General features: G+C 33.8%; 1 protein-coding gene across 1 annotated transcript; it reads left to right on the top strand.

Moving 5' to 3' along the window:
* The first annotated feature begins 4,234 nt into the window (after positions 1-4,234).
* LOC145606027 (histone-lysine N-methyltransferase ATXR4-like) lies at positions 4,235-22,519 on the top strand. The gene is made up of 7 exons (XM_081662088.1): positions 4,235-4,627; positions 6,585-6,640; positions 8,741-8,855; positions 10,592-10,661; positions 10,760-10,939; positions 11,393-11,464; positions 22,207-22,519. Exons 1-7 carry the CDS (start codon positions 4,256-4,258, stop codon positions 22,323-22,325), a joined length of 984 nt encoding a protein of 327 aa, XP_081518214.1. The 5' UTR covers positions 4,235-4,255; the 3' UTR covers positions 22,326-22,519.
* Positions 22,520-23,303: the final 784 nt, after the last annotated feature.

A 23,303-nucleotide genomic window follows, 5' to 3' on the forward strand; every position in this document is an offset into this window, starting at 1 on the left:
TTAAATAGTGATTCAGCTAGACCATTTTGTGTATGAACATGAGCTACTGGGTGTTCAACATCAATTCCAACTGACATACAATAATCATTAAATGTTTGGGATGTAAATTCCCCTGCATTGTCAAGTCTTATTTTCTTTATTGTATGATCTGAGAATTGTGCTCATAATTTGATGATTTGGGCAAGTAATTTTGCAAAAGCAACATTTCTACTTGAAAGTAGACTGACATGTGACCATCGTGTAGAAGTATCAATTAAAACCATAAAATATCGAAATAAATTGTCCACATGCTGGATTAATTGGCCCACATATATCTCCCTGAATTCTTTCCAAGAATTTTGGAGATTTAGTAGCAATTTTGTTCATAGATGGCCTTATTATTAATTTGCCAAGTGAACATGCAGAGCATGTTAATTCATCTAATCGGGGAATTTTGACATTTCTTATTGAATGTCCAACTGAATGTGCCATTATTCTTTGCATCATCCCAGTTGCTGGATGTCCCAAATGATCATGCCTTAAAATAATCAAATGTTTGTCATCTAACTTCTGGTTAGATACCATATTGATTTCTACGGGTCGTATGTTTATACGATATAACTTCGAAGAGTATGCTGGCAATTTCTCATATATATGTTTCTTGCCATGTTTTTCTACCGTGAGGCATATATACTCTTTTTGATCTGTTGTCATTGTTTCTAGATGATAGTCGTTTTGGCGTACATCTTTAAAGCTTATGAGATTTCTTCGAGATTTACTCGAATATAAAGCATTATTGATTATTAATTTTGTTCCATTAGGATCCATTTGGAAGCATTATACAAGCCTTTCAAGATCCTTCAATTAATTTAGCTAACCCGGAAATAGTGTTTACATTTGCTTGAAACAACTTTAGTTGTGAAAAATATTTTCAATCCTTTAAGATAGTATGTATTGTTCCATTGTCCAAAAGGCATTGATATTCGGAACTAACTTCAAGCAGATCCATATCATCATAAAATAAATTTGAGATTAGTTTAGAACTAGGTTAGAACCCGTGCGATGCACGGTTTATATAAAACCTATTTTAATTTGTACATTTTAAAAATAAATCACTATTATTCATGAATATAAATAAGAATTACGTATATTTTGTAATTTCAAAATTTTGTATTTTAATCAAAATTATGATATAGTATCGGTTCAACGTTGTCTAATTCATAGTTCAATGTTGGAGGTCATTTATTAGTGTGCTATTTAAAATTGTTTCAATTTCCTACAATAAATTGATAGATTTTAATGGTAATGTAGAAGCTTCTAATATTTAAATTTCAAAAATATTAAATATGGTAGGTTTCCCAAAAAAAAAAAAGAAATATGACATCATCATTGCAATTAGGCGGGAAAATTTTTATTGAGAAAGCGACATGTGGGCAATGATGATGTCAACAACTTCTGTTTTAGTAATAGTTTATAGATAATATCATACAAACTTTTATTGATGATCTGATAGAGATTAAAAGTACATAATTAGAAATTTAAAATACAGGACATAAAAAAAATTCATTAAAACATTACATATATAGTAGATGGGAAACCTAAGCATTGTTGTTTTCTCCAAGAATAAAATCATTTCCAATGTCCGCATTATCCATGAAATAATTAGACACATCAAGGCTGGGACAAGGAGCATTTTCCTCGTTAACATAATTTGCTTCTGCATTTTTCTCTTTGCCTTTTACAGAAACCTAGTAAAGGTCTACCAAATGTTTGGTCGTACGACAAGTACGTCCCCAATATCCTATCATGCCACATTTGTAACATGTATCTTTTCCTTTTGAAGGAGTTTGTTTGTGGCTTCTAGATGACTGTCCCATCTGTTTTTCAAAATTTTTGAAATTACCGTTTCTTTGAAAATTGTTTCTACCACGACCACGACCACGTCCGCGATAATTTCCAAGGCTTCTTTCACGGCCATTGTAATTTCCACGCCCACCTCTTCGTGTAGCATTTGCCTTAGGTGGATAAGAATTTGTTGCATTTGCTTCATGATGAGTGGTCAAAGACCCAGTTGGTCTCAGGTTATGATTTTTCAATAGAAGTTCACTATTTTGTTTCGCAACAAGCAATACACTCATTAATTCATTGAACTTTTTAAAACCTCTTTCACGATACTATTCTTGCAACAGTATGTTGCTTGCATGAAAGGTAGTGAGTGTTTTTGCAATCATCTGTTCATCTGTGACTGGATGATCACAATATCTCAATATAGACACTATCTGATGGATGTTTGAATTATAATCAATTATAGATTTGAAATCCTAGAACCGTAAATTTGTCCAGTCAAATAATGCCTTAGGAAGGAGCACCCTTTTGTGGTGTCCAAATCTTTCATTAAGGCAATTCATAATTCTTTGGGATCTTCAACCATCATATACTCAGTTTTAAGGCCTTCATGTAAATGATGCCTTAACAATACTAAGGCTTTTCCCTTATCTTGTTCAGTAACAGGTTTTACAACAGTCATTACAGAAGTGGTAGTATCAGTTGTTTGACCAGGGGGACTCTTATTTTCTTTAACAGTGTGCTCCAAGCCTTGAGCTTTCAAATTCATCATTGCATTCACTTTCCATTCCAGAAATTTCTTTCTAGGTAAATCTAAGATGCTGAAGTGTCTTTTCATAAGGTCTCCCATTTTAGCTACAACAAATTACGTGATAATTAGTTTATAATAATAAATTATATGTACAACTCACATGTTTACTTCTTCCATATTTATAATTAGGTTAATAAAACACGTGATAATTAAATTTAACAATAATAAACCATAAATAATATAATCCTTTCTCCCCCTTGGTTTAGTATTGTGAGTAATTATATGATTAGGAAAAAATTAATCATGTTAAGTGTAAAAAAACAGCAAAACGACAACAATAACAGTAATAACAATGATTATAATGATAATGGTAATATTATACAATGATGATTAATAACAACAAACCAACATAATAAAACAAAAACAAGCTTTTAATATACTAAAACAACAAAATAAGTGAGTTTTACTTATACATAATGACAAAAATTAATATTGCCACTAATAAAACTACAAGCGCCGTAATTAGAAGGAAATATTGTTTTATCTTCCTTAAATCTTCCTCCAAAGTGAAGTTGTGGGTGTTTTGGTTGCCGTCGACCCGTTGTCGGGAACATATCGGAGAAGAAGGGGGTGATAAAATTTTTAGGTGATTTTTGGATTAAAAGTGGGAAGGGATAAGGGATTTGTTGTGAAATTGGGGGAAAAATACGCCTTTTTTAGAGGTAGGTTTATCTGTTACTGTTGTGTACAACTGTAAAAATATCATATAATAGTATAATGTACTGACATAAAATTATGGTCCATGTATATATATATTTATAATTGTAAAAAGTTATCACACTTGGGAATGCAAGCCATAGTGGTCTGAGAGCCCTAATATCTATAAAAGATCATGGGTTCGAAAACTGAAGGAAATACGAAAAGTATGTAAAAGTAAGAAAAATAATAAGTATAAAAGGCTGCATCTTTTTGTTAATCTAGTTAATAATATGCATGCAAAGTTCCTACTAAGCAATTATAATAATTAAGATAAAATTTACGTAAAACATGAGCATGTAATATCAACATGAATCAAACAAAGAAACATCAACATGAATAAAACAAGAAACATCAACGTGACTAAAACAAAAGATGATAGTAATAAATTCACAAGTAAGAGAATTTTCACCGTTGTTTTTGAGGTATATATAATACAGTGAATGTTTGAGTTTCTGGTATAGAGGATCCCAAATATGGGCAACTATAAAGCATACTCCTCAAAACATTTAGAAATAGATAATATTATTTGTTATAAATATTTAGAAGTAGGTATAAATATACCTGACTAGAAACTGGTGCTGATAACGTGTTAAATATTTACCGATAGGAAGTCTTTTTAATCAGTGAAAAGAAAAGCAAAAAAGGAGTAAAATGGAATGAGTAAAAATTGTAGTGTAGTAATGCATCGTCAATATGGCTTATATAGCCAAGAGTCGTACATATGTGCCATACAAGTTCACAAGTCTTTGAACTTATGTGAACATTGTAAAATCAAATCAAATACTACGTAATAGGCATTCACATTATCTTCTAACACGTGATTGTTTCTTACAGAAAACAAAGTCCAAATATAAAAAAGACAACAAAAATTTGAACTACAGTACTACACCTACACCCAAGCATTGCTGAAAATTTCCCCTGATGTTGTTCATAACTAGCCGTTATCTTTCTCCTCAATTCAAAAAACTTCTTCTTTCACCATCAAACCAACTTTTGAAATTCTCCATCTCCACCATCTCAACAACAACCAACAATGTCGGAGATTCACCGAGTCGACTCGGACCTCCACCAATCCGAGTTGACATCACCGAGTCAGCTGGTCGAGGAGTTTTCGCAACTCGAAGAATCGAAGCTGCTGAACTCATTCACACTGCAAAACCAGTGATTTCTCACCCTTCTCTTGCTAAAATCGATTGCGTTTGTTACCTTTGCCTTAAAAAATTGAAGTTCAGTAACGATTATCAAACTCGGGTTGATCGATTTTGTTCCGAAGAGTGTCGTCAAGAAGCTAAGGTAATTGAATTCCAAATTTTTTTTTGTGATATTTTGTTTTTTGATTTATTTTCAGTTCTAAAATCTAATTATAAGCATTGATGGGTTTACGACAAAATCATGTGTTAACCTAAGTTGACGATTAATATTTCAACTTAGGGTTGTCAATTTCTGTTTTGGATAAAATTAATTAATTCTGAATATAATGTTGAAAGGGTTGTTAGATGATATAGATTGATTGCTTACTTCTGTTTATTGTGCGGACGTGCGGTTGTTTGAATAATGATTTATGGGGTGTAATTTGTTAATTTTTCGATTATATTTTATGCACGCCAAGTGTTTGACGTTTGGTTTCTTTGAACTTGAAAATGGAAGTTGCGGCTGTCTTATCTGCTAGTTTGATTTGTATAATGGGGCATTCCAGAGATGAAAATGAATGACAATTCTAAAAGATAATGTGTGAAAGAAATCGTATAAATCTCATAAGACGGGTTTTAGCGATTCGAAAGACAATTGTACTTAGTTTGTTGAAACGGAATGTGAGCCTATCGCTTCTAATTCATAAGATATTTAAAAAGTCTGAATCATTGGCAAGTGCTGATTGGTGCTGGTTGCATTTCGCTCTGCATTCCTTTGCAAACGAGCTATTTCTCAATGAAATTTTTATCGTGGAGGCGGATGCACCATGCTCCGTGCATCCAGTTTTCTTTTAAAAAAGGCGGAATGAACATATAGTTGTTCAGTAAAGAACATATAGTTGTTTTGTAAAGAACATATCTTTGTTTTATAAAGAACATCATATATGGTTGTTTTGTAATGAACATATATTTGTTTTGTAAAGAACATATAACTATTTTGTAAAAAAAATATCTAGTTTTATGTTCTTTGTCTATATGTAAAGAGCATCCGTAATATTAATAAAGAACAGAAAGAACATAATACAGAGTAGTATTTTTTGTAATGTAATGAATATTATTTTTATTCAAAAAAAAAAAAACAGAAAGAACATAATATAGAGTAGTATTTTTTAAGAACATCTAGCTTTTCAATCTTTAAATGAATTATTTGGAAGAGTTTTGGTAATTATTTCCCAATCTCAATAGAAATTTATATATTTCTTCATATTTAATTTCACTTGTTTGAATTTTTTAGAGAGAGGAATAAACATCTTAGAGAGAGAAATAGAAAATTTATAGAGAAAAAGAAATTCTTTTGATAGAAGACGATGACAGTGCATTTAGATCGAGTTTCGTGGTGCTTTTGATCATTGTTTTGCTAATGGAGTGAATTTAATGAAGGTGAATATGTGGATTTGTTAATCAAAGATTGAAGGTACTTTTGAATGAAATTTTGTATTTATTTTTCTTTAATTGTGTTACTTTAGGATTGTATTAGAACTTTTTGTAATCGTAAAATTCATTGTTTATTTTCTTTTTTGAAATTTGATGAATCTGGATAAATGTTGAATTTGAGAATAATGTGACAAAGGTTAAAGATGATATGATGTTCTTTATAAGATAGTGTTATGTTCATTTCTTTAATCTTTACAATTCTATAACATGTTCTTTTCACTTTAACTAAATGTTCTTTTCATTTTAGCTAAATGTTCTTTACATCTCTATACAATGTTCTTTCCGCTTTTTTTTTGGAACGGATGCACCATGCGCATGGTACATCCGCCTCTACGAACCACTAATTGGTTAGGAAGCGCATCATGATTGTTATGACAGTCTTTGCACAGCCACTTATAAGTTTTATTAGCTAAATAGTTGACATTTGTTGAGAAATTTTTAGTTGCTACTATTATTCTAATCAATTGAATGTATTGTAGTTGATGTTTTTCCCATTATCCTTGGAAGAAATTGTGAAATATATATGCAATTCCTTCACACACCCCCCCCCCCCCCCCCAAAACCACTTTTTTTCTTTTGATCCAAAGGGATTTGAGATTTTGAGCTATGCTACTAATTATTTGCAGGCATATTATGAACTAGAGAAGAAGGTAGATTGGTCCGATTACCACAAATACTGCAGGTATGTGAGATTTTTCACTTCCTTCATAATTAAGTTTTCATAGTGACGCACTATTTTTTTATTTTTTATTTTCTATTTCTTCCTTTAACTATAATCAGATGATACAATTAACTACACCTGCAAGCAATCTTAAACAGAATACTAATTATTAACAATTCATGAAAGCAGCAAGTATAAAAAGAATTCTTGACCAGTATACTTTAAGGAGATAACAACCGATGCAACTAGGTAATATATTCACTGAAACTTTGAATTTATTTAATTAGCAGAAAACTATGTCATAGCCTTGTCTTTGAACCCACTGCAACCCACTCAAGCAAGCTTGTGCTTGTACTTGAAGAACATTGCATTAAAGAAGCAATTAACCTAAGGGAAAGACATAAATTTGCATAAAAGACATGCACCCTAGGCTACACCTAAACGATAAGAGCTCAAATTCATGGATTCATCCACCCTAAATAATTTGAGACATCAACCTAGGATATTGTACAAATTGAGCGCATATAAGCTAGGGCGATAAGAACAGTCATGTGAAGAGACTTAGATGTAAAGCCCTCATATCTTACATTTGCTATTAAAGCATAAGCTCTGGAGTGTATAGCAACCCAAACAAATCAAGAGCATACATATAATAGGATTAAGGTTCCTTAGTCACATTGGAAGAATTAGATGTATGTCCTGATAATCATTCATTTTTTATGCAAGTTCCATAAAAGTATTATTTGTGGAGAGTATGTCAATAGGTATAACAACTTCTGACTCCTTAATTATTTCTCCATGATAAAATCTGACAAGGACATGAGATGAGTGCATGAGCTAACATATGGATCGGTATTTTTTTGTACCTTTCCAATTTTTTTAAAAAAAAATGTAGGAAAAATTGATTTTAATAATCCCACCTTTTGATTATTATCTAATAATTCCACCTTTATAGGGCATTCTCTTCTATTGGTCAATTTTGACCGGTAACCTGTACATTGGGTAATTTTTTTAAAAAAAAAATTTAAGTGAAAAAAACCTTATTAAAAATATGGCCAGCCTAACCTCCACGTGCCACCCTCCAGCCCTCACCGGAGTGCCGACCGACTCAACCTCCTCTCGGTGCCGGCCGACCATACTCCTCCCCCGCTCCGATGACCCAACCCCCTCTCTTAGTCCCTTTCCTCCTTAACCCCACTGCAACCATCCACCGTCGGCTAAACCCTTAACCCGTAAAACCCTTTTTGCCGCCTTTTCCCCTTTCATTAGTCGTCCAAAATCTCCGTCAATCTCCTTTGCCTTCAAACCCTTTTCAACACAGTAAATCGCAACCAATTCGTCGTCAATTAGGTTCCGCCGTTCCGATAACCATCGATGTCACAATCTTCGTTTTCAATTTTATCAAGTGTCCATCAATTCGCGGGGGAGGGGACTGGTCGGTCGGTGCGTGGGAGGGGGATAGATTGGCGGCGCAGGGGAAGAGGCTGGTCAGCCGGTGCTCCGGGGACGGCTGCTAGAGGGTTGGCGTGGGGGTTAAAGTTAGGTGGGCTGGTTATTTTTCTGTTTTTATTTTTAGTTTTTTTTTAGTTTTAGTTTTTTTAATAAAAAAAATATTTTCAACCAATCACAAAGTGACACATAATATCTTAACATATTAAAACCGGTTTACCAACAGTTTAGGGACCAATAGAAGAGAATGCCATATAAAGGTGGGATTATTAGATAATAATCAAAAGGTGAGATTATTAATAGCGAACCAACCAAAGGTGGGATTATTAAAAGCAATTTTTCCAAAAATGTATCGCTACTTTGATGTCATGATTTGAAAATTTCTAGGTGAAAAGAATAGTATAAATTCTAAGCTGAAACAAACTAAAAAAGTAATGCTCACACTCAAGAAGGAAAGATGTACCCCAATCATGATAAAGTTTTTCCTCAAATATAAATAGCTATTAAGGAAATAAACGAACTCACTACAAAATCATGGAGCACCAGAAACTTGTATTATCTCTTTCATTGACAAATATCTGTCACTATTAACTTATTCATTAAGGCGATTTTCCCTTTGACTTCTATATCAATGGCTGACAATGTATCACTTGTATTTTGTTGATTTTGAAGAAATTTGGGATTGAAATATCCACTTTTGGTAAAGCGGTTGGCATGTATGGTAATAGCTGGAGCAGCATCTGCAGACTGCATTCATGTACTTCAACCCGCTCATATTATACCCAAGGTGATTCCATGACTATCTTTTTTATGTTGTTGAAAATCAGAATGTAAGCATTTGTAGAATGTAACTTTGCCATGTTTTCAGTATCTTGTTGACTTTAATAACAGTTGGGCACAAGGTTACTTGGTGTTGTGAACAAATATTTTTTAAGAATTGTTTGAATCATGTGTATTATGCATGTGTGGTATGAATTTAGATGATCAATTTGCAAGTAAAAGTTTTTGTTTCAACTTTGTGACATTTTTTCACATATTTCTAGTGTTTCAATGGTTCCGCACCAAGTAGTGTCAATAATAATAATAAAAAATTCAACCTGTTAATAGCTATCACACAGAAAAAAGAGGGGGGGGGGTTTAAAGAAGAAAATGATATTGCCTAAAAGCTTGTACGGTCATAGGGGGGGGGGGGTTTAAAGAAGAAAATGATATTGCCTAAAAGCTTGTACGGTCATAGGGGGGGAGGGATATTCCCACAAATGTAAACAAAAAAATAATGGTCTCATGTAGTTTGATTTTATTTGGCCTTTCTAATATGATTGGGGTATTAGGTTTGTAAAGTGAAAAGAACAGTCATTACTATTTTATGAGATACATTGAGGATTGATGAAAAATTGGCATCTCAAGCTTCAATCAACATAACTGTTTGATGTGAGTCACCTACTACTGCCATATCTATTATTTGTGCTATTTTCAACTGTTAAATGCTTCATCTATACTTGTACATTAATGTTTATACTCTTGAAAATAACCTAAAGGCAGTTTAGTTGCTTTGTAAGTTGCTGCACTTGTTTTTTTATGCTACTAGCACTTTGTATTGACTATTTGTAATAGATAATAAAGTAGCTATGGCTTCATATGTGGCTATTATAGTCATCAAGTGATGCATTATTTGTTCAATTACCTATAATAGGGAAGGTTAGTAGATTCGGGTTGAATAATGACAACATGATCAGGGCGCGGAGTTTAATGTGAACAAAGGACACCGTACACATCATAAGGGCTTATCATGGCCTTGTAGACTGCCATTATATGATACTAAGATACAAATTACAGTTGTCCGATATTATTGTTATTTGCTAAATCTATCATAGAACTCCAAAAGTATCTCTATTTTCTTGACGCTCCTTTGACTTTTGGAGTCCATGTGTTCAATTCAAGCTTTTGAAAACTGCTATGTGTTGGCGTGTTGCCACTGATAATTCGTCTTGCCTAGATATGATGTTAGTCCACTGCCAAGATAATGCTAGCAATTAGCAGCTGATGGATGTCAAACGAATTTCATCTTCAATTCTTAATGAAGACATAAGCTGCTGCTGCACTTCTTCAGTTCAATATTGGAACCATAACTTTTTGTTCTTTCTAATTGCTAAGGGCTTGTTTGGCATCATTTTTGGTTTTCAGTTTCCTGTTTTTTTTAAAACTAAAAACCAAAAACAGGAAACAAGAAAAAGGTGTTTCCACTTTTCTGTTGTCAGTTTTCAAAATTATCATGATTTTAATAAGTCTAAATAATTTTTGATTCATTATGTGACATATATAGTATACTTCTAAAAAACAAAAAACCAAAAAACAGAAAACCACAGCGATGCCAAATGAACCCTAATATTTTTCAATTGTTTTTGTTCTTTTTTGGCGGGTAGTCCCTAATTAGTCAGTGTGCAATGTGATTAGAATGCTTACACCAATCACCAATAGGTTATAAAATGAATGTAGGTTGATTATTGATGTTTATGTTTTCAGATTGAAGTGGAATATAGCATGCTTAGGAGTGCAATCGAAGGATTAAATATAACGAAGGAAAATTTAAATTGTATCCTCTTCGTCTGAGTTACTTGCATACTATCAGCAATAAGTTTAATATTCAGTGAAATATCCATGAAGTAGTTGGTGATCCTTTGACAATACCAGTTTTGTCAGAGCAGTGGTATGCTGATGTATTGGCTCGTGTACGCATTAATGCATTTCGAATTGAAACGGTTGCTGGGTCATATGATGATCTCCATGCACTGGCAGCAGCATCAGTAGAAGCTGAAGCTGGAGTTGGGAATGCTGTTTATATCCTTCCTTCATTCTACAATCATGATTGTGGTGAGTTCTCCTATCTTAATTCAAGATTTGTGTACGAGTGCTCAAGTATTGTTGACCCATATACATAACAGTTTCTTATGTTATTTGGACTCTTCTATTTTGTCCTCAGTATGTGTCTGATCCTTGTAACTTTGACAAGGATGCAGACGTTAACGTTTGATTTTGGACCAAAATCATGGAAACTTTGACAGGATGATTCTAAAACTTGGACAAGTAAAAATTCTTGAGTCCAAGAAGCATAGTCTGGAGCTCAAAAAAATTTTAAAAATTATATGCTTTAAATTATCGCCTATATCTTCCATGAAAGACTCAATGATACCCCCTCATCTACTTAGTCCAAAAGTAATAAAACTGAACACAAGCTTGGCCATGGGTGTCACATCTAATGGAGCATTGAGTAAATTGTTCACTTCTGTCATACTTAGCATTGATGGAAAGTGGTTTTTCTTTCAGATCCTAACGTGCATATTATATGGATGGACTCTGTTCATGCAAGGCTAAAAGCACTACGTGACGTTGAAGAAGGTATGTCTTATTGTTGCATGCATTAGAAGTGCGATTTGATGGCTTATCTTGGTACTACTGATTAATAGTTAGTCATAGTCCAAAAGATACATACATAGGCATCCTAATACAATTTGTAATATGCCTTAGAATAATAAGTGATCTAGAAACTGAAAAAAAATGTACGTGAAAGTCACATCATAAATATTATACATTAGGTGTATAGTGCATCTCAAATAATGATAATTATTATAGAATACTACATATAATATTATAATACTAAGAAAATAAGTTACAAAAAATTTTACTAGGGTCATGCTTAAAAGGGCCATCACTATCTTTAAATTCTATTCGTTGATTTTTTCTTTATTTTAAATAATTGGCAACCCTCTTTTTAAAATTTTTCTTCTTAAATTGATTTCTTTTTTTATGAAATTAATTTATGATTTTTTGAAAATCTTTTTTTTTTCATAATTTTTTTTATTAAAATCACTTTTTAATAAAATCCAAAAATAAAATCAAAAAAATTAAAATAAAAAAGTTTTACATCATTGTTCTTCATCCACAGATGAAAATAACCACTAATTCATGATCTTTCTCCCTTAAATTCACTCGCACATCGACGAAGAATGAACACATGCCCCGATCTATACACCAGTTGCGAAGTATTTTTGTTTTCGAAAATCGGGTTCGTTTGAATTTGGGTTGTTCCTTAATCTTATTAAATACATTTTAGTGGGACAATCTCAATTAAGGGATGGGAAATATGCGATTATATGTATTCGTGAATCTTAAATTTTCACAAATCTTAGAAGATCCGTAAATTATTTTCTTCAAAACCTTGTTTGATCCAAAAAAACGAATACGAATGCGAAATATTAAATCTTGTTTTTGTCATAGGTTTTCATCAATATCCTAATAGAACATTATCTATCACAAACAAATTTATTGTTTGTTCGTCTACGATTGTTAAAAGTGTTGTAATCGTATTGAATGCTATGATTATGAATTTTGTGATTATATTTATATATCATCAAACAATTTTCATTAGATTGTCAATGCAAATTCAATTTAACTATTAATAATTGATCTAAATAATAATAAAGACTTTAACATGTTTATTATTAACTGAAGGTCATGTCCATACACATTATATGTCATTACATTATAAAACAATATATATCAAACTTATGTCATGAAGTTTAATCTAGAAATGTGATTCAACTACCAATAAAAAATAAAAAATAATTAAAATTTACTAAGGAAAACAGAATGCTAAAATAAAGCTAAGGCTAAGGAAACAAACTCAACAACCTTGACTAAGTCTAATTGCATTATTGACTAAGGTATATATTGTGTGTGGTTCAATTTGCTGGTTTGATGAAGGTTTTCTCTCGCGTGGTGTGGATGTGTGTGAACTCTGAAGGGGAGAGAGAGAGAGAGAGAGAGAGAGAGAGAGAGAGAGAGAGATAGAGAGAGAGAGAGAGAGAGAAGGGTAGAGAGATTTAAGAGATAACAGCCTACTGCATACCAATAGCCTAACCCTAAAAGCCTTCCACTTTTCCAGAAAGAAAAGAAGAAATAGTCAGGATTTTAGATTTAAAAAAAAAAAAAAAAAAAAAAAAAAAAAAAAACAATTCGGGTATTTAGTGGGTACCCTATAAACTCAAAGGGCGGCCCATTACCCAACCCGCAATTCTAATTTCAAAAAATATTCATCGGGTATTTTGCGGGTTAACGGGTTGACGAGTCAATAATCACAACCAAGAGTTTTGAAGGAAAGCTGAAAATTGCACCAAATTCTTCGAAGAAATTTCATCATGATCGCATTTGAAACAATGTGTTTCTGGATTCCAATAGTCCAAGGTCACTCTCAAAAAGTCCTCTTCAATTGCTACGTGTCTTAATACTAAGATGCCATTGATGTACAATGTTTCTTAATTTTTTTCTCTGGGCATTGGTCAAGCATATAACCATCGTACATTTTGTGTATATTACTGAAATATAAAATCTTAATTATTTTGTGTATCGTAATTATGCATATCAAGAATTACCAAATGTTATTTATAAGGCAAAAAGAGTTTATCGTAATTAGCATATCAAGAATTACCAAATGTTATTTATAAGGCAAAAAGAGTCCAAAATCGAATAAATACACCAATTTTATACGATTTTGGACTCTTTAATTATGCATATTAAGAATAATTGGACGTTCATTAGCCCACAATCTGTCATTTCAAATTCTTTGAACATTGCCGCTTTAAAATCATCAAAATACTTTTATTGTTGCAAGTGAATAATAAATCATCAACATAGAAACTTACTATAAGAATATCATCACCATTCTTCTTCACATGTACAGCATGTTCGTATGGATACTTCATAAAACCATTCTGGATCAAGTATTCGTCTATGCGTGTATTCCAAGCTCGTGGGGCTTGCTTTAAAGTGGCTTTTTCAAACGAAGCACTTTATCTTCTTCTCCTTTGATGACAAAAACCTTCTAGTTGTTCCACATAAACTTCTTCTAAATTCCATTTAAAAATGCTGACTTAACATCAAGTTGATATATCTTCCATTTGTATTGTGCAACAAGTGAGATCATCATTCTTACGGTGTCTAAACGAGCTACGGGAGCAAATACTTCATCACAATCAACGCCATACTTTTGCTTGTATCCTTTTGCTACAAGTCTTGCCTTGTATCTTTTAGTGTTTCCATCTGCACCTCTTTTTATCTTATAAACCCATTTTACACCTATAGCCTTATGGTCCTTTGGCAATGTAGCCAACTCCCATGTATCATTTTTCTTTATTGACCGGATCTCCTCTTTAATAATAGATCTCCATTCCTCTTCTCCTAAAGCTTCTTCAAAATTAATGGGTTTGTGGTCTACATATAAGCAGAATAAATCAACTTCATTAACTTCATTTGTCTCTTCATATATGTCTCTAAGGGCCTGTTCTCATTGACTGAGCTGAGGGCCCTAAGACTTCTCATTTTAATAGGTGTTTTTGATGTAGATTCTAATCCTTGAGTTGATGGCAATGATGATGATGAATCATTATTATTTGTTAGAGTACTTGGTTGAGTATTTTCATAACTCTTTTCTGTAATATCATTATATTCTTCAAACGCAATTTTCTCTTTTTATTTTTCTTGATCATCCTATTTCCAGGATTCTCCTTCACTGAAGATTATGTCTCTACTCTCAATCAGCTTTCCACTAATTGGATTGTACAACTTATAAGCTTTAGATTGTGAACTATATCCAATGAAGATACATTTTTCACCTCTGTCATCTAACATCTTTCTCTTTGCCTCGGGTATTTGAGAATAGGCTATGCACCCAAATACTCGAAAATGTTCAACATTTGGCTTCTTGCCACTCCATGCTTATTGTGGTTTCATATTCTTTACACTCTTTGTAGGACAACGATTTAGAATATAAGTTGTCCATGCAACAGCTTCTGCCCAGAATTGCTTTGGCAATCCTCTTTCTTTCAAAATGCTTCTTGTCATGTCTAGAATTGTTCGATTCTTCCGTTTGGCAATTCCATTTTGTTGTGGTGTATAGGAGGCTGTAAATTGTTGTCTAATTCCTACATCTCTAGAGAAATATTTGAAAATATTTGATGTATATTCGCCCCCTCGATCAGATCTAAGTGTTTTCAACTTACGTCCGCTTTCTAGCTCCTAGCCTTAAATTGTACGAATGTATCAAATGTAGCTGAGTTTTCTTTCAGCATATACACCCATAATTTTCTACTATAATCATCAATGAAGGTAATAAAATAGTGATTATCTCCGAATGATAATGGTCCACATATATCTCTGTGTACCAATTCTAATGGTGATTTAGCTCTCCATGATAATCCCTTTTGGAATTGAAGTCTAGCTTGTTTTCTAGCTGTGCATATTTCACAAACTTGTTTAGGGTCTTCAATGGTAGGTAATCCATGCACCATATTCTTTGATTGCAAAAGTTTTAGGCCATTGAAATGCAAATGCCCAAAAAGGTTAAGCCATTTCCATGACTCATTCTCCATAACACTGTAGAAACACTTTTGAACCTTAGTGTTAAGTTGTAGCTGAAACATGCGATTCTTCACTATTTTCGATTGAGCAATAATTCTTCCACTATCATCTTTTAGTTGAAGATTATTACCCTCCATATGAACAACATATCCTTTTTTAAAAGTTGTCCAATACTGAGAATGTTAGTTTCCATATTAGGTACGTAGTAAACATTAGATAGAATTCTTCATTTCCATTCTTAAGAAAAATAAGTATTTTTCCTTTACCTTCAACTTGTAGTTTGGATAAATCTCCTAAACTTACATTACCTTGACTCTTTTCATCAAGGTTAATGAATTTTTTTTTCTCCCACACATGTGGTTGCGAGCTCTAGAATCGAAAACCACATGTCTTTGTTGGATAATATTCCTCCTTATTATTAGAGTTTGCTAAAAATAAATAAAGGAGAATATACAAGAAAGAAGAGAACAAGAATGAGAGGAATAAAAGGAGAGAAAAAGGAAAGTAGTAGAAAAATAAGAAATAATCAATGGCAAATTATATAACGATAATTTGCATCATGAGTTATTTAGTTATAGGCTGATTATAAATATGTAATCAGATTAATTGTTTATAGTAGGAATTGAGATAGAAATTTGTATCAGATTATTTTTTATAAATAGAGACAATTTAAATTTGAGAGTATACCGTCGAATATTAGTTTATACTTCCTCTGTTTTCTTTTACTTGCAACACTTCCCTAAAAAGGAAATGTCACAATACTTGCAACACACTATAAAAAGAAAGTTACTTTAGGGAAAAACTATACTATTTCCCTTATTTAGAGCACATGGTCCGCTAAATTACACTCCTAACAACCACTCATCCCATTTTAAAGTGTATTATATCATGTGAACTCCACATTTCTTAAATACCACGAAAAAGTGTGTGTTGCATCTAAAAGAATACGGAGGAAGTATTTTATAAACACTTTGTGAGTTAATCTATTATATCATAGAAATATAATTGTTACCTATTTCGTTTATACACAAAAGGAAAGTGATTATTATTTCCGCTGCAATATTATTTGTGATCTTTCCCAACAGTCTGGTATCAGAGCATGGATTTAGACATTGAACAACTAGATGTGAAAACAGCCTTCCTACATGGTGATTTGGAAGAAGAAATATATATGGAAAAACCGGAGGGATTTCAGGTTGAAGGAAAAGAGCACATGTTAAAAAGTGATAAACTTGACATTTACTGCAAATAGCTAATTAAATCTTATTCATGAATAATGAAATTAGGAATGCTATTATTATGAGAGAAAGAGAGAATGTTAAGGAGAAACATTCGTTTATTAGCATACACAATATTATATAAACGCAATATGTACTTATTTTGAATTAAGAAGAAAGAAATAGAATAGTAAGACACACATTTTATAAGAGTTATTATTTAGTGCATTTGTTTTCCTCTCTATATTATTCTCTCAAATATATTTGAGTGTCCACCACGCTTCCAACAGATTACTAGCTTTTTCATGTGCTAGTAACAATTTAGGACTTTCTTCATTATTTCGTGATGATTCAGCACAATTTAATCGATTGTCTTGATCCTTTTGTTTGCTCCAACACTCAGATGCATAATGTCCATATTTTTGACAATTATAGCATTGAATGTCTTTTGATTTACCGCGTTCGTTGAAACTCTTTCCTTGGCCAAAACTTCTCTCATTACTTTGGCCAAAACTTGGTAGTTATTACGACCTCTTCCTCGTCCACGAAATCCGCCTCATCGATTTCCACCTTTTTGTTCGCTCTATAATACCAAGTTCATCATTTTTTTGAATTCTTTGTTCATGTACTTGAAGAGACCTCATAAGTTCTTCTATTGATAATGAATCAATATATTCTTCTATTGATGAATCAATATATTCTATCGTAAATAGGGCTAAAGAGAGAGGCAAAAAAGGATCTTTCGTGTATAATCCTGCATAAACTCGAATGTTATCAGTTCCGGTACGTAGACCAAATAATACAATGCAAGCAAAAGTTCCTAGATTCATGGAGATATAGAACAGCATATAAGTTATCATGCTTGCATATCCATCATTTGAGTCTCCAACAATTACTCCAATAATTACATATCCGATTTGACCTATGGACGAATATGCAAGCAACGTTTCATGCTTGTTTGAGTAATAGCAATGAGATTTCCCAATATCATGCTAAGAATAGCTAGGATTTCCAGAAGAAGATGCCATTCGTTTGATGAGAAATAAAAATATGGTTAATCTTTTATTCCATGATCGAAGTACTTTCTCAACAATTTTTTTATCTTCAATCTTTTCTTCATTTAATTTTTGTTGGTTAACACTTGTAAGTAGGCGAGAAAAATCTTTAGAGATTGACTCATTACTAGTCATTTTGATTTCCTCAAATTCACCACGTAGTGCTTGTAAGCGAATTTTTCGAACTCTCTCGACTCCTTTAAATATAGTTGCAAGATTATCCCAAGCTTCCTTGTGGTTGCATTTGAGATTTTCACAAGTGTTTCGCGGTCTAATACTGTGTACATCAAGTTTGATCTTTCTTTTGATTTTCTTTCAACTCATCTTTCTTATCTTTAGTTAATGTCGCTTTTGTTTCATCTGATGGATTTTCAAACCCATCATTTACAATTTCCCACAAATCTTGTGAACCAAATAATGCTTTCATTTTGATGCACCAATCATCATATTGGTCTTTTGACAATTGGGGTACTTGTGGTTGAACAAAATTTGTAGACATTTTGAGATATTGCAAATATCGTGGCTCCGTTACCAAATGTAGGAGTTATAACAATTTACGAATTGCTAACTCAAGTAATAATAACGATATATGAAGGAAATACAAATATGGGTTACAACCTGGAATATAAAATAAACTTCTTTTGAATGTATATAATTTCAAAATATAAATTTCCTCTTATATCTCCTTAATATCTCTCAAATATTCTTCCTTTTATTTTCTTCTTCTGCTTACTTTTTTTTTTCTTACAATGAAAATAAATATTACATTTATAACTTTTGTTTTACAAAATAATAAAAGAATGAAAACTCTTCTAATTCACAACCTCTCACTAATTTATCAAATGTTATTTAAAGTTAACTAATTTTATCAAATGCTTATTATAGTTTTCTAAATCAAAGTTTGAATTTCAACATACCCTTAGTTTTAAAAGGCGCAAGGCGCACCGAGGCGCAAAGGGTTCCTGGAATCTAGGCGCAAGGCGAGGCACGCGCCTCGTATATGAGGCGCACTTTTTTATATTTTTTATTTGAGTTATTTTACCAGCTTTCTTGGTATTGAAAATATAGGGAAATAACCTCAAATACATCTATATAAGTTTTCAACTTAAGGTTTTAAAATATAGGGAAATAACCATAAATACATCTATATTAGTATTGAAAAAATGGTTTTTAAAAATATTAGAAAAGAGAGGAAATGAGCCAGTGGTTATTAAATCAAAAGGGAAGTAGGCTTTCAAGTGTTCAACTCAAGGAAAAAAAGGGGGGGGGGGGAAACCTTACCTGCGAAGAAGAAGAAAGACCAAAGCAAAGCAAACTTACCTCCCTGACTGACGCCGACCTTTGGTAGATTTAATGCCGGAAACCGTCAAGGATTACTCTCCGACAATCTCTGTTGTAGCAGCACCGATCAATTTCTCCAATTGTTCAGTATTTCGTAAATTAGGGTTTTTCGATAATTAAGGTTTTTCAATTGGGGGTTAAATTAAAGCAATTTCATTCCATTAATAAGGGGATTATGCTCGATTTATCATTTTAAAGACTAGGTAAGTTTCAAATTGAAGAAAACAATTTTTTTTATAAAATAAAACCCAAATCCCCTTATTTCGCGCTTTTAAACATAAGGTGGTTGTGGCATTACGCCTTGGTGGAGGCGGTTGAGGCGCGCGCCTTCTAGAATGTGTTGCGCCTGCGCCTCGCTTAGCCTAGTACCTAGGCACTCTTGAGTCGCGCTTTTTAAAACTAAGCCTGGTGCTGCTTTGTTTGTCGAAAGGACAAAGTGGATCCTGAGGAGGTCTCTTAGATCCTCTTCCCATGTCGACGCATCCGCGGGAAAGCATATCTATGGATTTCACCAGTGGTCTACCCTAGGTGAATCAATATTCGGCGGTAATGGTGGTACGGTGATCGACAGATTCTCAAAATATGTCACATTTGTTCCCATGTAGAAGGCTTGTGGTGCTTAGGAGACGCGACATTGTTCTTTAAACACTTTGTAAAATATTGGGATTGCCCTAACGCATCGTAAGCGACAGAGATACAAGATTCACGAGCATATTTTGGATAGAATTGTTCAAAATGATGGTGTTGGACTCAAACATGTCTTGCAGTCACCACCCCTAATATGATGGACAAACAGAGAGATTCAACGATCCATTAGAGTAATACTAGAGACATTTTTCGTCAGTGTCAATCACAAAAACTAGGTGAAACTCCTTGATGTTGCCCAACTTTGCTTCAACGCCCACGAAAGTACCACATCCAATGGAAGCCCGTTTGAGCTGGTGATGGGCCAACCTTCTGCCTCACACCATAACAACATTCGAAGATGGGAGAAGCCGTAAAGCACGGGAGTTTAAGCGAGAATGGCAACAAAACATGGAAGTTGCTCGTGCTTACTTGAAGCGAGCAGCGAGGAGAATGAAGAAGTGGGCCAACCAGAACAGAAGGTCGCTAGAATTTGATGTAGGGGACACGGTGATGGTAAATCTTGCTGGAACAACTCAAGTTCTTCAGAGGAAGAGATCGCAGGCTAATCAAGACATATGAAAGCCTCATCTGCATCATTAAACGGATTGGGAAGAATGCCTACAAGGTTAAACCATCTGTGTGGATGAAGATACACTCAGTCTTCCACGTTAGTCGCCTCAAACCTTATCATCCACATCCAGAATACAACAACCACAACATCAGCAACCGCGCCAACATCAAAACCTGGACTAGAACTATAACTGCGATAGAAGACTGAAGCTGCTATTTCTTTTATTTTTAAGTGTATATTTTGTTTTGTAAGTCGACAAGGTCGTTAACGGCTTAAGTGGAGGAGAATGTTAGAACCCGCCTCTTTCTCTATGTATCCACTTCCTTTTTCCCTTGTATTTTCCTTATGTATTGTCTTTTAAATATTTCTTTATGCTTTCTAGGCTTTAGGTAGACTTATTGTGTAAGTGTAGTTTCATTGTTCACTAGTAATTTTCTATGTAATCAATATAAAGCTCTTTAGGGAGCAAATGGTTGAAAGAATCCAAGCTCCCTACCCGGTTGTATATTCCTATAAGACTTGTATGTTGATATAAGCCTTTATTTAAAGCATCACTTCCAAACCAAGAGAACCTCGAAAGACACTCTCGTTGTCGTCGGACCCGCTTGTGCCCGCTTCGAAATATTGGCTGTCGCAAGCCCCGACTTCGCACTTGTTGACTTGTTGTAGATGCAAGCTTCCTTGAGATACACTTGGTCCGTGTTGTTGTGTGCTCACGTACCCTTTCCGCTCTAGGCTTGCGCTATTGCCGCCAAAAGAGAAGAGCGCGCCACACGATCCGGTTTCAAAACATTTGGACTGTGACACTTCGCTACTTTCGCTTGAAGTGCTCACCAAGGGTTGGGGCTATGTGCGTGCAGATGTGATCGCCTCGTACACCCTGATCGCCAAGGCAGTGTCTAGGGCGCGCACCCAGCATCCAAACTAGCACGCTGCACTCCTTTATGCGCCTAGTGCTAGCCGCTAGGCCAAGCTGTGAGGTGTCATATGCGCACGCCAAGCCGAGCCATGCCGGGTTTGCCCTACCACTTGGTTTAGCCACTCTGTTTGCCTTAATCTAGACTTTTGAATATCTTAGTAACGGAAGACATTCAACGGCATAAGGTGAGTGTAGTCATTAGTGTTGACTGACAAACTACTTAGATAGGAGATATTGCTCCATTGATATATTCAGCACTTATGTGTCTTGAATTGATTTCAGAATATAAAGAAATAGCTGAACTGCCGAAGGGATTTGTTTACTCTCCGTTGTTAAACAACTTAGAACAGAAGATGGTTCGCCAGTCAGTCAGTCACCTCAAATTTGACCTATGTTTCCTTGCTTGTGTCAGCACTAAAATACATGTTTTATTTGTTCTCCCTGAGATTTTGTTTCTCGAATTTGAGAAACTGCCACGTTTATTAAAGGAAGCGGCATTAGGTTTCAGTACTTTTTTATTTCTCCCTTAATTCTGGACAGAGCGCAAATGCATGACAGCAAGGTATCCCAAACTTTCACCTGATACCATACAAGAGAAAATACTTATAACGAATTTATGAAGAGGAGGGTTGGTACAGTTATAACTCTTTTAAGTAAGCAAAATAAACCATTTTACTGGTATGATGTTCATTCGTTTGACATGATGAATGCTTCCCTGTTGCATAAATTGTCAAATGTCAAGTGTAATCTAGTGCAGGTTGGAATTTCGAGCAGAACTTATTTTAGCTATGGAACTGGCTTGAGTATTATAGTAACATTTACGAGTACTCTGTATTTTGGCTGACATTGTTAAATTTCTAATTTTTTTTCTAATATTTATTAATAATTCAATCATTAGGGATCCTAGGCCTATCCATTCTCAGTATTGTTAAAAAAGTTCTGAAATGCCTATTTGGATTTGGTTCCTCATTTTATTTTTTTGGGTGTTACTGCAGGTGAAGAGCTTCGGATATGTTATATTGATGCTAGTTTAGATTATAATGCTCGCCAAGATATTCTTCTAGGAGGATTCGGTTTCAAGTGCTCTTGTCCTCGCTGTTTATCCGGTGACTAGTGATCCATAACTACTTTTTTTTTGCTTGCGAGGAAATCCCATGTTTTCATCTTGTTTTGCCATTTAATGCATAAAGTTACATGTTAAGGAAGATCTAAGAAGTAGGAACTGCATGCAGTTTTGCAAAAAGTATGTAGAGAGATTGTCTCTATTGGGAGGATTTGAAAGAATGAGACTGCTGTGCATGGACTACTGAAGTACTGAACTGCCCCTCCAGCTAGTCATTTTGCAACCACCACGATGTTCAGCAACATGTTTAGCTAACTCCTAGCAATTTCTATCAAATGTGTGTTTGGGTGTTAAATGCTATGTTACACGGACTCTTAATTTCACCTCAAGTACCAGTATCGGACCTTTGACACTTGGGCACCCGGGCACTTCACCATTAGTTCAAAATCATGAAATTTTTTCATAAAATAGCCGAGTCGAACCCTTAGACACATACCCATGTCGGACATGATTACCCGAGTCCAAGTAATATAGTTTTAATGTGAATATCCTCAACATTAAACAATCTAAGTGAAACCCCTATAATGGGAATATCTTCAAAAAATTAATAATTACTACTGCTGATTTTTTTTTATTATAAATTCTGAAATCAACAGTATGCTAATGTGAAAATAATACAGTAGCAAAGAAGAACAACAAAGGACACAAGAAATTTTTAGATGGATATTCTTCGTCAGAGGTAAATAAAAGCCAAAAACTTTGCACTAAAACTATAATCAATGTAAGAGAATTACATTGAGGATTATATGGATATTCTCCTCAAGGGTTCTTTAACCTCTCTAGTACTAAGAGAATTACATTGAGGAGACAATAGTTTCCTAACATTCATCTAGCAATATCTTTTTGAAAATAGGGCTACATGGTCGTGTATAGTCTACCACACAGTAGTGTAATCTAATTTGTGTGATGTTCTGGCGATAAGGTACATGTTTGTGTATCCCGTCTACACGACCGTATTGCGCCTCAAAA

This window comes from Chenopodium album, chromosome 22 (assembly GCF_948465745.1).
Source record: "Chenopodium album chromosome 22, dcCheAlbu1.1, whole genome shotgun sequence".
In the NCBI taxonomy this organism is placed as follows: domain Eukaryota; kingdom Viridiplantae; phylum Streptophyta; class Magnoliopsida; order Caryophyllales; family Amaranthaceae; genus Chenopodium; species Chenopodium album.